This window comes from Pezoporus flaviventris, unplaced genomic scaffold (assembly GCF_033815535.1).
Source record: "Pezoporus flaviventris isolate CSIRO_AGI_PZ_B2104156 unplaced genomic scaffold, CSIRO_AGI_Pfla_v1 ptg000007l, whole genome shotgun sequence".
In the NCBI taxonomy this organism is placed as follows: Eukaryota; Metazoa; Chordata; class Aves; order Psittaciformes; family Psittacidae; genus Pezoporus; species Pezoporus flaviventris.
The window spans coordinates 7,632,184-7,649,361 of NW_026892555.1; the positions used below are offsets into that span (position 1 = coordinate 7,632,184).

A 17,178-nucleotide genomic window follows, 5' to 3' on the forward strand; every position below is an offset into this window, starting at 1 on the left:
ACTCATGCATCTTACTAGTCTCTTTGTGGATAATCAGTGTATTAGAAAATGTAAATGTTTCAGAGAATCTCTGGATATAATAAACTCTGCTGCCTGCCTAGAAAGTCATACCTAAATCAGAAAAATGAATATCCTTTCTTCATATTGTGATTGAGAACTGCCTGTATTCCATTACAGACTTTATAATTCACCTCTATTTCACCTATATATTTTACCTAGTCTGAGGGTCTGAAGCCTGCTTCATCTCAGAATGTCATGATTCATAGATAGTTGTGAGACCTGAGGAGAGAGAATAGAATAACTGAGTTGATGTTCTGAGCTTTGCCTTGGTTTGGTCAAAAACTGCTTGTGTAGCTGGGACACAGGGAGATAAGCATGAATGAAATGCTGCGTGGTCTAATATCTTCATTGTCAGTGGATCCAAAAACTTGGATCCTGGTAAGCAGCTTTGAAGAAAAGGACCTGGGAGCATTGGTGAACACCAAGTTGAACATGAGCCTCTTGTAGAATGTATGCCTCTTGTAGAGGCAATGTCCTCTTCTGGCAAAGAAGACTAATTGTACCCTGGCTGGCATTAGGAGAGTTGCCAGCAGGCTGAGGGAGGATTCTTCCACTCTATTCAGAGTTGGTGAGATGCACTTGGAGTACTGTGTCCAGTGCAAGAAAGACGTGAACAAACTGGAAAGAATCCAGCAAAGGGCCATGAAGATGTTGAAGGGACTGGAGCATCTCTCCAATGAGAAAAGGCTGAGACAACTAGGACTGTTCAGCCTAGAGAAGAGAAACCTCAAGGGGATCTTACCAACACGTGTAAATACCTGAAGGGGGGTGCAAAGACCATGGAGCCAGGCTCTTTTCCATGGTGCCTAGTGACAGGACCAGAGGTAATGGGCACAGACTGAAACATGAGACTGTAGTAACAGGACAAGGGGTAACGGGTTAAAACTTAAACAGGGGAAGTTTAGGTTGGATATAAGAAGGAAATTCTTTCCTGTTAGGGTGGTGAGGCACTGGAATAGGTTGCCCAGGGAGGTTGTGAATGCTCCATCCCTGGCAGTGTTCAAGGCCAGGTTGGACGAGGCCTTGGGTGATATGATTTAGCTTAGGGTGTCCCTGCCCATGGCAGGGGGTTGGAACTAGATGATCTTAAGGTCCTTTCCAACACTAACGATTCTATGATTCTATGAGAGGTTTCCTCTGAACATCAGGACACACTTTTACTGTGAGGGTGACCAAGCACTAGCACAAGTTGAGGAGTCTCCATCTTTGGGGATATTCAGAAGCCACCTGGACATGGTCCTGGGCTCTAGGTGGCTCTGCCTTGGTTGGGGGCTTGGACCAGATAACCTCCACGGTTCTTTCCACCCTCAACCATTCTGTGAGTCTGTGATCCTGTGAACTTCATGGATTTGCTGACCAAAGTTGGATTCATGCTACATAGCAGCAATTGCATGTAACAGATGCTAGCTTCTCTACTGCAGTCAGAGAGTCTGTTCTCTTTCCCCAGGACTGAATTAGAATGCTTGAGTTACATTTTTGAGATACATATCCTTTTCAGAGGCTCTCTATCCATAGAAACTTTATTGGTATTAATAGGATGTAATCTGGGAAGCAAAGTGTAATGAATGAAGATTAGCAACAACTGGCCAAGAGATACTTTTCTTCCAGAACATTATGGCTGAGGTTATCAACAATGAGAACACTAATTTGATAACAACTTAATATGAATCTTCTACCAAGGTACTAAGATACAGTGTTCACGCAACTTCTTTCAGGTTGTATGAGTGTTAAGACAAGCTTAATGACTATATTGCACCATATAACCTTTTTGTTTCTGCTAAACAACTACTATCAAAATAAAATTATTTGCAACTAGATAAATGACCTAGTACATTCCTCAGGTAACTAAAATGTTAAAAATGCTCTTAAACTAAAAATAGTCTTTTATAATATGCTTGCAATACTATCCTGACAAGATTTCTATCAGTAACAGAACAGAAAGTGAACTGAATTCAATAAGTGTTTTTCACTTGCTTTAGTCAGTTTCTGATCAGGTTACTAAACCTATCACCATTCATCTTCCAGCCTGATCACAGCTCCCTAGCATTTAAAATGAAAACAAAAACCTCTTTCCTTGCCTCTCGGATGACCTTGCCATAGCACAAATACTGGAGATCATAAATTTGACATGAAGTAAAAGAAAACAAATAATTTTCACCTTCTTTTCTGGAAACATTTTTCTTAAATGTGCTATTTACTGCACAGCAAATCACTGCAGAATGGCTGTCTTTCTGAGGCAGCATCTACTCATGATTTCTTGCCAGGTCAGCAAAGCAAACTGAAGGACACATTCACTGAAATGAAACAGTGACACTTCTAAAGTGTAGTGTTTATACTGCAATAATCATCTTACAGAGATTTTGCATGAATAAGGAGTTGATAGTGACTACATTGGACATGCCTCATTTTCTGGGAAAAATATTTGTGACATGAAACTTTTCAAATGTTGAACCTCTCTGCTCTGGCAGTGTCATCATTGCAGATGATGCAGTAAAATTAAAATCTGAGAGTTTCTTTAATAGACTTTGACCAAAATTGGCATATTAAATCAATGATTTTGTAAAATGTCATCAGTAGATTACACCAATAGCATTTTAATTAACGTCTGAGAGAAAGCATCAAAACCCAGGGTTATTAACAAGCAGTTTTCATTTAGGGCTCTGAAATATTCCATGACATGTTTTAAAACTTCACTGTCCTTATTTTAATGAATCAGAGAGAAAAAATTTGGACTTTGTGATTAATTTTTTGTTATATAAGCAGTCACAAATGAATTCTGGCAGCTTTTTATTGCCTGGCCCTTCAAAAGCATTTAGAAATTTAAAGATCAATGAGAGGTAGATTCTTTAATTAATTTAAAAATAGGAGTGGTATATATTATGCATGTCAGTGGAAAGGTTATTTGATGGAATTACATTATGTAATTCTCTCTTTTCTAGGTATGGTAAATGCAGTAATATTTCATTACCATCAAAGGCGTGTGGAGATATACAGCTGTGGAACACTAGAAACCTATTCATCCTTCAGAATAAATGTGTTTCAGGGAAACTCTTGCTCAGTGGAATTCCTGTTGTAGAAGAGAGTCGCTGTGGGAAAAAAGATGAGACTGAAAAGATGGCTTAGCTTGATTTAGCTTAAAAATCTAGGGGTTTTTATTCCTTCTGTTTACTCATTCCATATTCTACTTAACACATCAATTTCTAGAATTTTCTGATAATGATGTTAAAAGGGATCTTCTTTCTGTTTTCTGATTAATACAAATATTAGAAAGAGTTACATAGAATAGCTTTCAGAAAGTATCATTACATTAATGTAGTCCATCTTCCTGTATATCACAGGCTTTAAATTTCAGACAGCTATCTTTCTGCTAAGCCCAAAATCTTGGTTTCAGCCTCAGTTGAAACTATGGCAGTTCTGTTTTCCAGAACAGCTGTCCTCACTTGACCACCATCACCATCACTAAGAGATGTCAGTCAGTCAGCTACTGGTGTGGTGAAGCTCACATACCATTGCTGTATATGGAGTTGTGTTTCAAAAAGAAGAATAATTAGAGAATATCATTTGTATTTTTTTTCTCGAATAGGGGTAAGAGGGCATCTTTTGCACAGGAGAACTTCTATGTTAAAATAATAGGTGTTTTAGTAGGCAAAACCTAACCCTTCCCTAAGTGCCAGGACTTCTTGTCAAGGAAACCTTTTCTGTTGGTTGTGGAATCAGCAAATTTACTCACCATCCTTGCTCATGTGCTCTGAGGGCAAAGTAAGGAACATTAATCTCAAGGGGATCAAAGGAATGAATTATTGTTAAAAGAACAGAACACTAGAGGGCCTCCTGCGAAGAGAACGAAGATCCAAAGAAATAGGCTTTCCCTCAGAGTAAACACAGAATCAGAGGGGATCAGCCTCTTCCCCACGGATTTCAGAGATGAACAACAGAAGCTACAGGCTCTGTCCTATTTCTGGTATATTTCAGAACAGATACTTTAACTTCACTGGTCTTCTAACCTGGACTATTTTCAAATCAATTACACTAAGAAATAGTCAATAAAATTTACTATTTGGCGTAGTTCCTGTTCTCCTTCCTGTCAAGTGCTTAAGGGGGTCCCTCTGCTATGATGTTAAGAGGGGAAAGAGATACGGTTTTGCCATGAGATTCCCTTTTGTCAACAACACAACTTCCAAAAAACGGTGATGGACATGTTTTCTTTGAGAAGGGGAATTCACTTGGATTTTGAACTTGAGATTCTGTTTTAGCAAAGGAGCTGAGGGAATTCCTGGTCATTTGTACATTTCTGGTCACTTGTCCCTTTTTTAAAGTGTCCAGACTGCAGCTGAGTTTTTAATTAAAATGTCTGAACTAGCACATGGATACCAGAAGTGAAATGTAAGTGAGAGGCACATCATGAACCAGTTAGTTACTGTGGAGAAAATTAGCAATGTGCATTGTTAGCACAGTACTAAACAAGACAGCATGGATTTAAATACAAATAGATGTATATATTTTAAAATTTTATATATAGACTCATATATATATTTGAATATAATTCCATTCAGATGATTTGGTTAAAATTGCCTTATGCATGTGTTTCATGCTGAGTGAAGAGTGTTAAAATCTGACAGAAAAGTAAATGTCACAAGAGAAAATTTATTCAGACTCTCTTAGTTTTTCTATTTTTGAGAGATTATATAAATGCTTGTGAGCATAAGTATCAACTTTCATTAGAATTATTCTTCTATTTTTATTTCAGGCTAAAGAAATAATCCTGCCTAAGCAAAAAGTAGCAACTTTAGTTAAGCGTTCTGACTGCAATGCACTGCAAAAAAATGCAAGAAGGTAATTCCTTTTTTCTTCTGCATTAGTTTCATTTTATTTTTTGTCCATGTGTTACTCACATGCCAGAATGTATCCTTCTTATTATGTTACTGTTGAAAGCATGAAAATATTGATTTGTATAGAGTAAAACTATGTCTAAAAGCTAATAGCCTGCCTGGTGCTGTTTATAAAGCGATCTGTTCCAGCAGCAGAGCCAAAAAAGCACTTATTTCTGCCTATCGGTTTTGTTCCATCAGCTTATTCAGATTATTAAGCTGGTATATACTAAAACTAAATCACCTGCTGAGAATTACATCTGCAGAGCTCCTTGCTGTGTAACTCAAGTCTGAAAACCATTTAGAACGCAATGATTATGAATCCCTCTCATGAACTGCTTCTCACTAGTCTACTGGTTGAGCTACTGCACTAATAAGTACATTTGAAAAGGAGTTCTGCAAGGTTTTATAACATAGATCTACCCTTTTAAATATGATGTAAACTCCTGCTCTTGAAATCTCACAGTTAATGACTGCCAAAATCATATATCAGCGATGCACTATTTTTTGTTTTTACTCTAGCAAGTGTTATTAGCCATTTCCGTAGATGTAGACTGGGCCTAAGTACAAATACGATGAAATATCTCTTAATCTTTCCTTTCCCCATGCTATAGGCAATGCTATTCATATCAGAATAAGATAAGGTAACAACAAAGTTTGTTAAGCCATTTATATTTAGTGTTGCATTTGTTTCCTTGTTTGATTTCTTTGGCCTGAATGTTGATGGATAGGCTAAAACATTAGTAAAAAATAGCATTATGGATCGTGGGTCTCAATATTTAGTATACTGCTATTATGTCTTATTTTTAATAAAGATCAGTCATGACTTCTTTTCTTGAATTACCTAGATTATGGGAAAATGACAGGGAGACTGCAAGAGTTTGTTGAGGTTCTTCATGAGCACAAGCACTGTATCCTTTTCTTAGGCAGCAGCGACACACCTGAGGGAAAGAATCATAAAATCATAGAATTGTTAGGGTTGGAAAGGACCTTAAGATCATCTAGTTCCAACCCCTGCCATGGGCAGGGACACCTCACACTAGACCATATCACCCAAGGCTCTGTCCAACCTGACCTTGAACACTACCAGGGATGGAGCATTCACAGCTTCCCTGGGCAACCCATTCCAGTGCCTCACCACCCTCACAGTAAAGAACTTCTTCCTTATATCCAATCTAAATTTCCCCTGTTTAAGTTTTAACCTGTTACCCCTTGTCCTGTCACTACAGTCTCTAATGAAGAGTCCCTCCCCAGCATCCCTATAGGCCCCCTTCAGATACTGGAAGGCTGCTAGGAGGTCTCCACGCAGCCTTCTCTTCTCCAGGCTGAACAGCACCAACTTCCCCAGCCTGTCTTCATACAGGAGGTGCTCCAGTCCCCTGATCATCCTCGTGGCCTCCTCTGGACTTGTTCCAACAGTTCCATGTCCTTTTTATGTTGAGGATACCAGAACTGCACACAATACTCCAGGTGAGGTCTCCTGAGAGCAGAGTAGAGGGGCAGGATCACCTCCTTTGACCTGCTGGTCATGCTCCTTTTGATGCAGCCCAGGATATGGTTGGCTCTGTGGGCTGCAAGCACACACTGCAGCCAGCTCATGTTCATTTTCTCATTGACCAACACCCCCAAGTCCTTCTCCACAGGGCTGCTCTGAATCTCTTCTCTGCCCAACCTGTAGCTGTGCCTGGGATTGCTCTGACCCAGGTGTGGGACCTTGCACTTGGCATGGTTAAACTTCATGAGGTTGGCATCAGCCCACCTCACAAGCGTGTCAAGGTCCCTCTGGATGGCAGTCCTTCCCTCCAGGGTATCAACCGAACCACACAGCTTGGTGTCATCAGCAAACTTGCTGAGGGCGCACTCAATCCCACTGTCCATGTCAGTGACAAAGAGGTCGAACAAGACCTGTCTCAACACCGATCCCTGAGGGACACCACTCGTTACCGGTCTCCAGCTGGACATTGAGCCATTGACCACAACTCTTTGCGTGTGGCCATCCAGCCAGTTCTTTATCCACCGAGTGGTCCATCCATCAAATTGATGTCTCTCCAATTTTTTATTTTGGATAGGATGCCATTTTGAAAGACCTGGGCAAGCTGAAGAAGTGGTCCCATGAAAACCTCATGAGGTTCAGGAAGGCCAAGTATGAGGTCCTGAACATGGAGTGGTGCAATCCCCAGTATCAGTACAGGCTGGGGGATAAAAGAATTGAGAAAGCCCTGGGGAGAAGGACTGGGGGGTACTGGTGAATGAAAAGCTGCATTTGGCCTCTGAGCAACCTGATCTAGCTGAAGATGCTCCTGCTCACTGCAGGGGCTTGGACTAGATGACCTGTAAAGGTCCTTTCCAACCCAATCTGTTCTATAGTCCTATTCAATGAATCTACTTTGCAAAAGGAATGGTTCTTTCCCATAGAAGTACAACTGAAGCATTAGATACATTAAAAGAAATTGGTTCTAAAAAAAGAAGTCTTAGCTTTTTTTTTTTTTCCAGGAGAAAATCAGATTTTTCCTTGTTAAGTAACTGACATAATTTGTTTTCAAAATGGATTCTGCTAAAAAGCAAAAGAGTTGGTAACCTGTGATTAGGATTATGAATTTCCTTTGAACTGTCAATGTGCCTTTAGCTTTGGCTACACGGAAGTGAATAGTAGCAATAATGGGAATATAGAAGTAATGGAACTAATAATGTGAAATGGTCTCCTTTCCTGCTAGGTGATGAACTAAAGATAATCCATGGCATGGTGATACTTCATGAATTTCTGTTTGATTTCAATGCAGTTTTATGTAGTTACGAATATGCTTACCACAGATTTTGTAGGAAAAATATAAATCTTAGTGTTAAAATATTACAGGAATATATATCACAAAAATAGAAATAGGAAAAAAGTCCTTTGAATTACACTTCATACTAAAAATAGTGAGTTTTGGCCTCTTTTTAGTTGTAAAGTAGCTGACTAGCCAGATGTTCAAAATTTGCTGAATAGTTGTCTCTTAGATTACAGAAGAACATTCATTACAGTGATTACACTTGACAGCTACAGATGTCTTAGCTAAATGCTATCAGACATATAATCTGCTAAACTATAATGCAGTGCTTCAAATCTCTTTAACTCTTGTTAGCTAGATTACATGATGATACTATTATCAATTCTGCCACGTGAGAGAGATTCTTCTGTGGCTGTATAAAAAATTGTATTTCAAACCTTCAAAGAGACAAGTTCCTATAGGGGGAATTTGACAGATTGATTTATTATACTTCCAAAGCCTCCATTATGTAGTCGCTGAGTATGCCATTCTTTACAATAACTGGCCTCACAATTCATCTCTGAGATACAAAAGTTGAGTTCAGCACAGTTGCATAGGTGCAATTCAGGTGTAGGTAGGAACTGACTTTTCTGAGGGCATAGTGGAAATCTTAAGAGTTACATGAAGTCAATAATTCTTGTCTCATACCCTTGGGTTTAGGCTGTTCTTCCTTTAACATGAAAAAGAAGTTAAAAAGAAAAGAAAAAAAGGAAAGAAAAATAAAAAATGTCTTTAATTGTAATTATACACGCACTTGAATTCCTTCAGTTAAAGAAAGATACCTAAGAATACATGAAAGATACCTTTTTCTGTGTCAGGTTTTCTGGCTACCAGTTTGATAAATGTCATGAAGATATTGAGAATTTTTACAAAGCAAGTTACATTGTGTGGGAAAGGAGGACTTGTAGGAGTTGTAATCAGTTCACTTCTTGACCCAAAAGTGGAGTTAGGTAGAACTAAGCAACATATTAAAAAGGTGGTTTTACTTGTTAGTCTTAAAGTATAGATTCATTTACATTCTCATAGAGGCCTGGAGCTGATCAAAGCAGAGGGTATACATCTCAATCATCTGACTAATGAGGAGAACAAAAGGTGGGGTGTCTCATAAGTGAGTAAAAATTACTTTGCACACAAAGGCATCTAGCAATCCATAACTGTAATAAGGGTGAGGAGACTTCAGAAACGTGCCCTTCTGGAAAAAAAAGTATTCTTACAAATTCTGTTCAGCTAACTCTTGATCACTACAACCTAAAGTAATTTCCAGTTGTGCATATGTGACAAGGACAAAAGATTGAGGGCAGAGACGTACTTTAAAGTCTCTTTGTAACACTGTGTAACTTTGTAAACTAAGTCTTGTCACCTTGTTAGAATAAAATGTGTATTCACTGTAAGCTACACTCTTTTTTTACACATTAGGGAGTCAAGTCTGACAAATTTAACAGTGCTTTTTATTTTTCTGGGTTAATCAAGTAGTGAAAATAGGATGATACTATAGCCAGACTGAGAAATTCAGGATCAGTTTGCATATGCAGGTGTTTGCTAGAGCATATCTCTTGCTAACAGACAAGGTCAGTTCAAAATTTAGTTTCTTGAAGTGATTGTGCAAAAGAAGCTAAGGGATGGAACAGTGAAATCAAAAATGTCACAGTGACTGTGATTTTCTGTCTAACTTTGAGAAACGTAGGTGCTAGTATTATATACATTCTCAGTCTGATGAATCCTATTTGTGCGGTGCATTTGTCTTCTGGAATAGAATGGCCTAGATATCATCAGCCTTTCTTTAATCAGAATTCTTTACAAAGGATTTGTTAGTTCTTCTTGACTGTAGTTTAGTCCTTGAAAAAGAATTTGAGTCTACCAGTCATTGTGTATTTGTATCTTCCCAATGATCCACTGACTGAAGACTCCAGTCATAGCTTCATTTCAGACTACATCTATGTAGGGAGATTTGAAAGGCCTCTTATGCAATGAAAGATGTATTAATATTCCAAGTATTTATAAAACCATAATTATCTACTTAGATTACTTAGTAGATTTTTTTAAGCCTGTATTTTCAAAAGCTGAGGCCAGACATTGTGTGCAAGTGTCACACATTCACAATCAATTTTTGACATACATAAATAAGGATTTGTCTTTCTTGAAGCTCCCAAATAAGACATAATTCCATTTACTGGAATAACTTTATTTTCTTATTCAAGAAAAGGATTTTTTAGCACTTTTTCTAATATGATAATGACTTTTCTGCCATTTCATTCACAATGTTAGAAGACTGGAATAAGTGTCTCTCCAAAGCTGTTGGCTGTGACTTGTAAATATCTTTGGAAATCCTGATGCCAGAAAAGAAACTTTCAATCAGATGTCAAAAACTGCATATTCTGGATCAAACATATGAGAAAGCTTTAGTAATCTAAATTTTATTGAAATTCAGAAGCTGAAACAGGGGAATGTAACTGTCAAGTCATTAAAATAGCAAATATGGGGATTAAGAACTGTGTGAACAAAAGTGTAAATTATCAAGAAATATCAAATTATCAGATATGTGCTCAATCACACACCAGATTGTTCAGCAGCTTGCTATAGTTATGCAAAATGGAAGGGCTGACTTTATTGTGGAGTTTTTTCATTTTCTTTGTTAAAAAAATCACTGAACTATGTGGAGATAGAAATAGCCTTCCTAAGGGGAAAAAATGCCAGGAAAAAAGAAAGGATTTAATCTAGTGTTATTTATTTTTGTATGGTGCTCTAATCTTGAGGCCATAATTTTCCCTTGAGTGGGGAACACTCAGATGCAGGTAACAGTGCCAAAAACTGTGAACTTCTTTTTTCCTTTTAACCTGACATTGAAAATATTTGGGAACACGGAAATTTCCAGAAATGTGCTGTAGCTGGTCCTTCAAAAAGTGTTATTGTTTTCATCACTGTTATTTTACCATTGCTCATAGAAGAGTTTCAGCAACATGATTATTTTTATTCCGCTAGGTAGAATTATACATAAAAATGTTTGGATGACCTAAAGCTCATTCTTTCTTCCCAGAAGTTTCAGGTGGTTAGTCTTACATCATCAATACCCAGCCTCTTTTTGCATAGATGACACTAAGATAGCAGATTCTCAGCAGAGGAAGCACCTGTGCTTGATTTTCAGTCTTTCCTATTGTCTGTTGTTAGTAGATATTTCTAGATAACATGTGCAAATTACATTTTGAGAATGACAGATGTGTATAATCCTTTCATGTTGATGTGGATTGTTACTTTCAATGGTCACTGTTAGTTAATTGCTCATATACTGGATTTAGTCTGCTCCTAAGCAAAAATCTAGTCAAACTCCATAGTTTACTGTATATTCATGACTAGCAATTTGTACAATTTTAGAGCTGTAAAATACCAGGGTGTGCATTCTTTGTGATTTCCCTCAAAACCACTGATGCACTGATTCCAGATCACAGCACATATCATAAATTACACAGGAAACAAAAATGTCTCTTATGTTTTGGGGATGAACATTTTATAAAATGTTAATACAAAGTGAATCCACTTTTACTTCAGTAAACTGTGTAGTAGTATAAATAGAAGAACATTCAGGGTAAAGAAAAAGGAGTTTTCTTGTATTTGTCTTCATTACCCATAAAATTCTCTGAGTAGTTTTCATTTGTGCCACGTAACTATTGTATGATTCTATGATTCTATGGTTATTAAAGCAGGGTGCTTATGTAGTTGTTTGCCACTCAGCAAAATGATCAAATAATTCCCATAACACAAGAAAAATCAAGTGGCATAAGGCTGATGAATAAGGTAGCTAGGCTGATGACTGCTTCTTCTGTTAGTCATGCTTTCCGCAGTGTAGCATGGGAAGAGAGGATGAAACCTCCCTGGAATCCCTCTGCATCTCTCCTTCTCTGGGACAGAGATCCTGCATACAAATATGGGCTTGGATGTCTGCTCATATATCACAGAGCCTGGATGGAGAAGCACTGGCACCATTTGGAAGCTGCTTTGCAAACCTTTCTCTTTGTTTTAACAGCTGAAGATGGGGTATTTTCTGTTAAAAATCTTTAAATGATATTTACATATTTTCATTACCTATGTTGTCATCAAAGAAATGCATCCTTTCATCCAGTGACTTTGCCACTTTTTTGTCGATTTTAGTTCTAATAATGCACCTTTCTGATCTCTTGGGTAAACATGGAGTTTTCACATGTCTTTGAAGAGTAACGCACTGTCTTTCATAATGCTGAGCTTGGAACTTTGACCCAAAGTAGCACTCAGCATAAAATATAAATTAGTATGAAGGTGCACAAATAGTGTTGGGAGTTGCAGAAATGAGAACATTATTATACAGCTAAATTTCCACTTTGCCATTTTTCATGTAAACAGTTACAAATTACTTGAAAACAGGCTAGATTTTTCCATTTCGTTGTTCAGCTCCTCTACTACAAAAAAGCAGTGGCTTTAAATGCTGGAAGTCAGAAAGTATATTTCATATCTTTGATCATCATGCTCTGTGGAAGGGTTGCCTTAATGAGTGGCCTGTACACGTTTCTAAGGGTGATCTAAAAGAAAACCCTTCATAGCAATAGAATCTGGAAATGCTGTTATACCTCTGACCTGTCTTATACTTTCATTTAGGGTTTTGTTCATAATATAAACATGGTGAGGATTCATATTGCTAAAATATAAGAGCAGATAAAAGCAAATAATTCCATATCATTACTTTTTCTCACTATATAAAAGCATTTCTGCTTTCAAAGATGAATCTGTCACGTAGAAATGAATAGGCAGCTCCTGGGAAGGAATTGTGTTAAAAAAAGAACAGAAAGAAAAAAAGAACAAAATACCCAATTAGATTAGAACACCCCTGTCTTACATCCAAAGCCAACCTTTTGTAATGTGATATCAGCAATCACCCTGTTCTGATGTAGAGCAAATTAGCTAAAAAATGAACTTCTGATGTTTGTAAGATAAGGATTCTTTTGTCTAAAATCTCTGAGATTTTGTAGTCCTTCCTGTGTTTACACTGAGGTTTTTTATAACAATCACTTTTCAAGTTACAATACCCTTAATCCTGGTTTAATTGGACTCAGTAACAACGCTCACACAGAAGCCAACAGGTTTACAAACAGGCACCCAAAATAGTTCTGCTGTGTTTGAAATTGAGTTCTTTCCATTTGTTTCCCTCTTGTTTCAGGGGCAGACAAGTTGAGAAATTAGAAGTGGATCCTAGTAAATATTCATTCCCTGATATAACAAAGATAATCCAAGAAAAGGAACGAATTGGACTGGGACCTATTAAGCTACAACCAGAGAAGCCTGCAGAGACTAAGAATAGTTACGTTGATTTTGAAAGTAACGAAGATGTTCCTCTCTTGATTTGAAACATTCTGAAATAGTCCCTCTGTATGTGTTGTATATGCTTGAGGTGTTTTCATGACTCTCTGTGTAAAGTAAATACAGCTGAAGTTGGAAATATTATTACATTTCTTATCAATAACTTTTTCATATCTGTGCTTGCTGTGGCATTTTCTGTTAGTATATTGCTATATAAATTCTTTCTGGATTGTTTATTTAGTCTCAGACCAGAATGGGACTCAGACATTGTCGTCTTTTCAGGGAATTTACAGTCTAGATTGAAAGATATTACTGTAGAAAGAGAGAGAAGGAAGGAAGAAAGCACTTGTAACGAGATTTATGATTATTATTCTCACTAAACTGAAGATAGCAAAAAGCTCTAGATATTCTTCTGGTGTTTTCTTTTTTCATGAAGGACGACAATAAAAAACATCAATTTATTCTGAGAGTGAGACACATTGCCGTAATCTGTCATACAGCAGTGAAATTTCCAGCATAACGCACAGCTCCTGGATTCTGGATCTGGTATAACAATGCCACTTCTTGAAGGCGTTGGGAGAGAATAATGCTGAACACAGTACCTCAGATGTGACAACATGGGAGCTGGGAGGAATCAGCCAGACCATTCTTGCTCTTCATCATGCAGGGGCTCTCAACTGTTCAGTTTTTTCAGGATCCCCTAAAAATATCAAGGATAATTTTTAGCTGTTGGATGTAATAAGGTTGAGGATCTGTAATGGGATGAGCTTCCCCTTTCCTGCCTTCCAGACCTTTTTTAGCAACCAAAGACTCCATTATATTTTTTTCCCTCAGCTGCTGGATTGCTCTATGAGTGAAACAGGCAGCATCAAAGAACAAATATATACTGAGTTACATTAAAAACTGCAATTTGCAAGACCAAATTTCTTTGGTTTTCTTTTGGTTTTGTATTTTTTTTTTTTGGCCTGGTTTCCTGAGAAAAAATGGCTCATGCTATTCTCATCTCAGCTCTGCTTTTTAATGCCAGTTCTGCTATTTTCACCCTATTTGACAGAAAAGAAAGGTAAAAGAAATACTCAGCTCCTCTAAATTTAGTGAAAATTGTCACTGAGCACTAAAAAGTACTCCTCACTAACTCCTCACTATGAAATAGACATTGAGGTGCTGGAGCAGATCCAGAGAGAGGCAGTGAAGCTGGTGAAGGGTCTGGAGCACAAGTGTGATGAGAGACTGCTGAGGGAACTGAGATTGTTTAGTCTGGAGACAAGAAGGCTCAGGGGGACCTCATTGCTCTCTATAGCTACTTGAAAGGAGAATGGAGTGAGGTGGCTCTCAGTCTCTTCTCCCAAGTAACATGACGAGAGGAAATGGCACCAGGTTGTGCCAAGGGAAGTTTAGACTGGATATTAGCAACAGTTTCTTCCCTGAAAGGATTGTCAGGCACTGGAACAGGCTGCCCAGGGAAGTGGTTGAGTCACCATCCCTGGAGGTATAAAAGATGTGTAGATGTGGTGCTTAGGGACATGGTTTAGTGGTGGAGTCAGCAGTGCCGGGTTAATTGTTAGACACAATGATAGTAAAGGTCTTTTCCAACCTAAATGATTCTATAATATAAAACCATAGGAAATCAAACCTCGTTAACTCTGTTGTCTACAAAGCGGTGTAATGATATACATGTGCTTGAATGTCTTTCGGCCTTTCTTTTGGTCAATTAATTCTACAGTAAAGAAATATGTTTTGATTTTTTACCAATTTTAAGGCCACGGATACAGAAAAAGAAAATCAAAGAGAAACTTCAAGCAAAAAGAAAGTTAAATCACCTGCATTAACTTGCTACTGAATTTGAAATGGTTTCTCTGTAAAGAGATTTGGTCCTGCAGAAAGAAAACACGTCAGATTCAAACCAGCTTTTGCTTCTAGGCAAATTGGTAGAGCAAGCAAATTCAAGTCAAGAAGCCTCAAAGAATATTTGTTGGTTAGATCTTGTTTTCATCCTTAAGACAGAGAATTAATAAGCTGCATTTGTAGCTGAATCACTAACACTGCACTTAAAATACGTTAAGTGGTACTGTAGATTCATAGTGCCCATTATATCCCTCAACACATAGTCAAGTTCATGACACATTCATTGAAAGTGCTGTATCCCTAATTGTGAAAAATATAGTGCAAAAACCTCAGCAGTTAGAAACAAAACAGTGTTATTGAATTCTGGGATTTTTAGCTGCTTTAAAGGGCTTTATGATTCTCCACAGATGTTTAATGAGAGATAAAGATAAACAGTCTATCCTGAAGTGCACTGAAGAAAATCAGAACATACCCATCAACTTAGGCTGATGGGTTGAACTGATGCATTTTCTTCAGTTGCAGTTAGAAATGGATATAGGATAAAAAAAAATGATATTTCATACCAACACTGCATATACTGAGTGCTGAAAAGAAAGTTTATGTATCAGAAAGACATAAACCAAAGTTGCATTTGGGCATCATCTTAGATTTTTCTTGTGTACTGACTTGATTTTTCCAATTCCAGAATAAATTATTCAACTTCATATCAGGCAATAAAGCCTCTCAGCCCTGAAATCTATTTAATCAGCTCTACTCTGGTAAATGGAGTATAAAAATTGGCGCTTCTTTTTCAATATACCCCTATTTGCTATAAATGCCTAATCGTGCCAGCTAACTATGGAAAAGATGGTTTACTTCTGGATGTCACTGAACAGTTATATGCCCATAGGGATGAATGTAGATCATTTTCTGGATTTAACATTAAAATGTCTACAACTGATACTGAACGACGTGTTCGTGCCCAGGCATTGCCTATGAGATTGCAGGGAGGCCTCAATAGTGAGTTGGTGCAATTTAGTGTTACTGTGTAGCTCTAGTAGGAAAACAGGCAACAGGTAGTGTCATTTTTAGCACACAGTTGGATAATTTATGTTTTGATTCCTTTCAATTCTGCTTCCTTTTATTTTTGCATGGAAGTATGAATTTTGCTAACCTTGGGATGCGTGAAAAATAAAAGCTCCACAACCTTTTTAAAGATAAAAATCAGTGGATTTTGGTAGCAGATGAAACTTGTTTCCTGTAGTTTTACTGTTTGCTGTGGAGATTTTCTGATTCTTCTAAGAGGTGAACACATTGAACACTTCCTTTTCCTTCTTTGCTTATTTCTGAGAATCTTGTTGGAACAACCAACCTTTCAGACCTTCAGCCACTTTGGATGAACCTGTCAAGAGTTCCGGAAGGTTGTGGAAAACAGGCATCCATACAGCTTGCTCATATAAGATTATTATTATTTTTTATAAGTACAAAGCTATGAAATTTAACCTCTGCTGTCAAATCATACAATTGCATCTTTCCCCATTCCAACTCTGTTCTCTGTCATGTGGTTTCTAGTGGATAGATGTTGCTGTGTTTTGGGGGGAGAAAAAGAGCTGTATTGAGCTATAATTACATCTCATCGGAAAATGAATAGCAGGTACCAAAATAGAAATCTTTGTTTCACACAGTATCGTAATCTTGGGATCCAGTCTGAAAATGTCTGCAACAGAGTACCTCAATGTGTGTATTGGCCATGGAGAATACAAAGAGAGATTGATCACAGAGAAAGAGTGTACAAGCACAAGATAATGCCAGTGGTCCACAAGAGCATAAAAACAGGTCACAAAGTTACTGATCACTAAGGTGATGCAACTTTGAGAAGACATAAGAAAGAGGACAAACAATATACAGCCAAAACAGCTAAAATATCCCCTGTATAGTGAAAATGCAAAGAAGATAAGGAATAAAAGGCAGTCACGACCCCCACAAGAAAAAGGAAAAGCAAAGAAGGAATAATAGCACCAGCATTGTCTCCCGCTTGAAGACACGACAGCTGATCAAAGCTATCAGGGAAAAAGAAAGTGCTGCTTTTTGATTTGCTACTTGTCTCATTCCACCATTGCAGACTCAGCAGTTGTATGTACAGCATTATCTCTTACTATGTAATTGGGTTAAGTAGATTAAAATTGCAGAGAGCACTTTGTGTGTGTATTGCGTCATTTCATCTCTAACTAGATGACTGGATGAATTTAAGCAGTATGCACTGGATGGATCTATTCATCATCCAGTAGACAGGAGAT

General features: G+C 37.7%; 1 protein-coding gene across 3 annotated transcripts in view; it reads left to right on the forward strand.

The window, feature by feature from the left end:
* Positions 1 to 13,940, forward strand: part of LOC133266485 (dynein axonemal assembly factor 11-like) — a 48,541-nt gene extending 34,601 nt beyond the window's left edge. For all 3 annotated transcript variants that reach the window (XM_061447697.1, XM_061447696.1, XM_061447695.1), the window contains 2 exons: positions 4,808 to 4,893; positions 12,918 to 13,940. In XM_061447697.1, coding sequence (XP_061303681.1) covers positions 4,808 to 4,893; positions 12,918 to 13,104 — 273 coding nt within the window. In that variant the 3' untranslated portion in view covers positions 13,105 to 13,940. The remainder of the gene's footprint in view (positions 1 to 4,807; positions 4,894 to 12,917) is intronic.
* Positions 13,941 to 17,178: the final 3,238 nt, after the last annotated feature.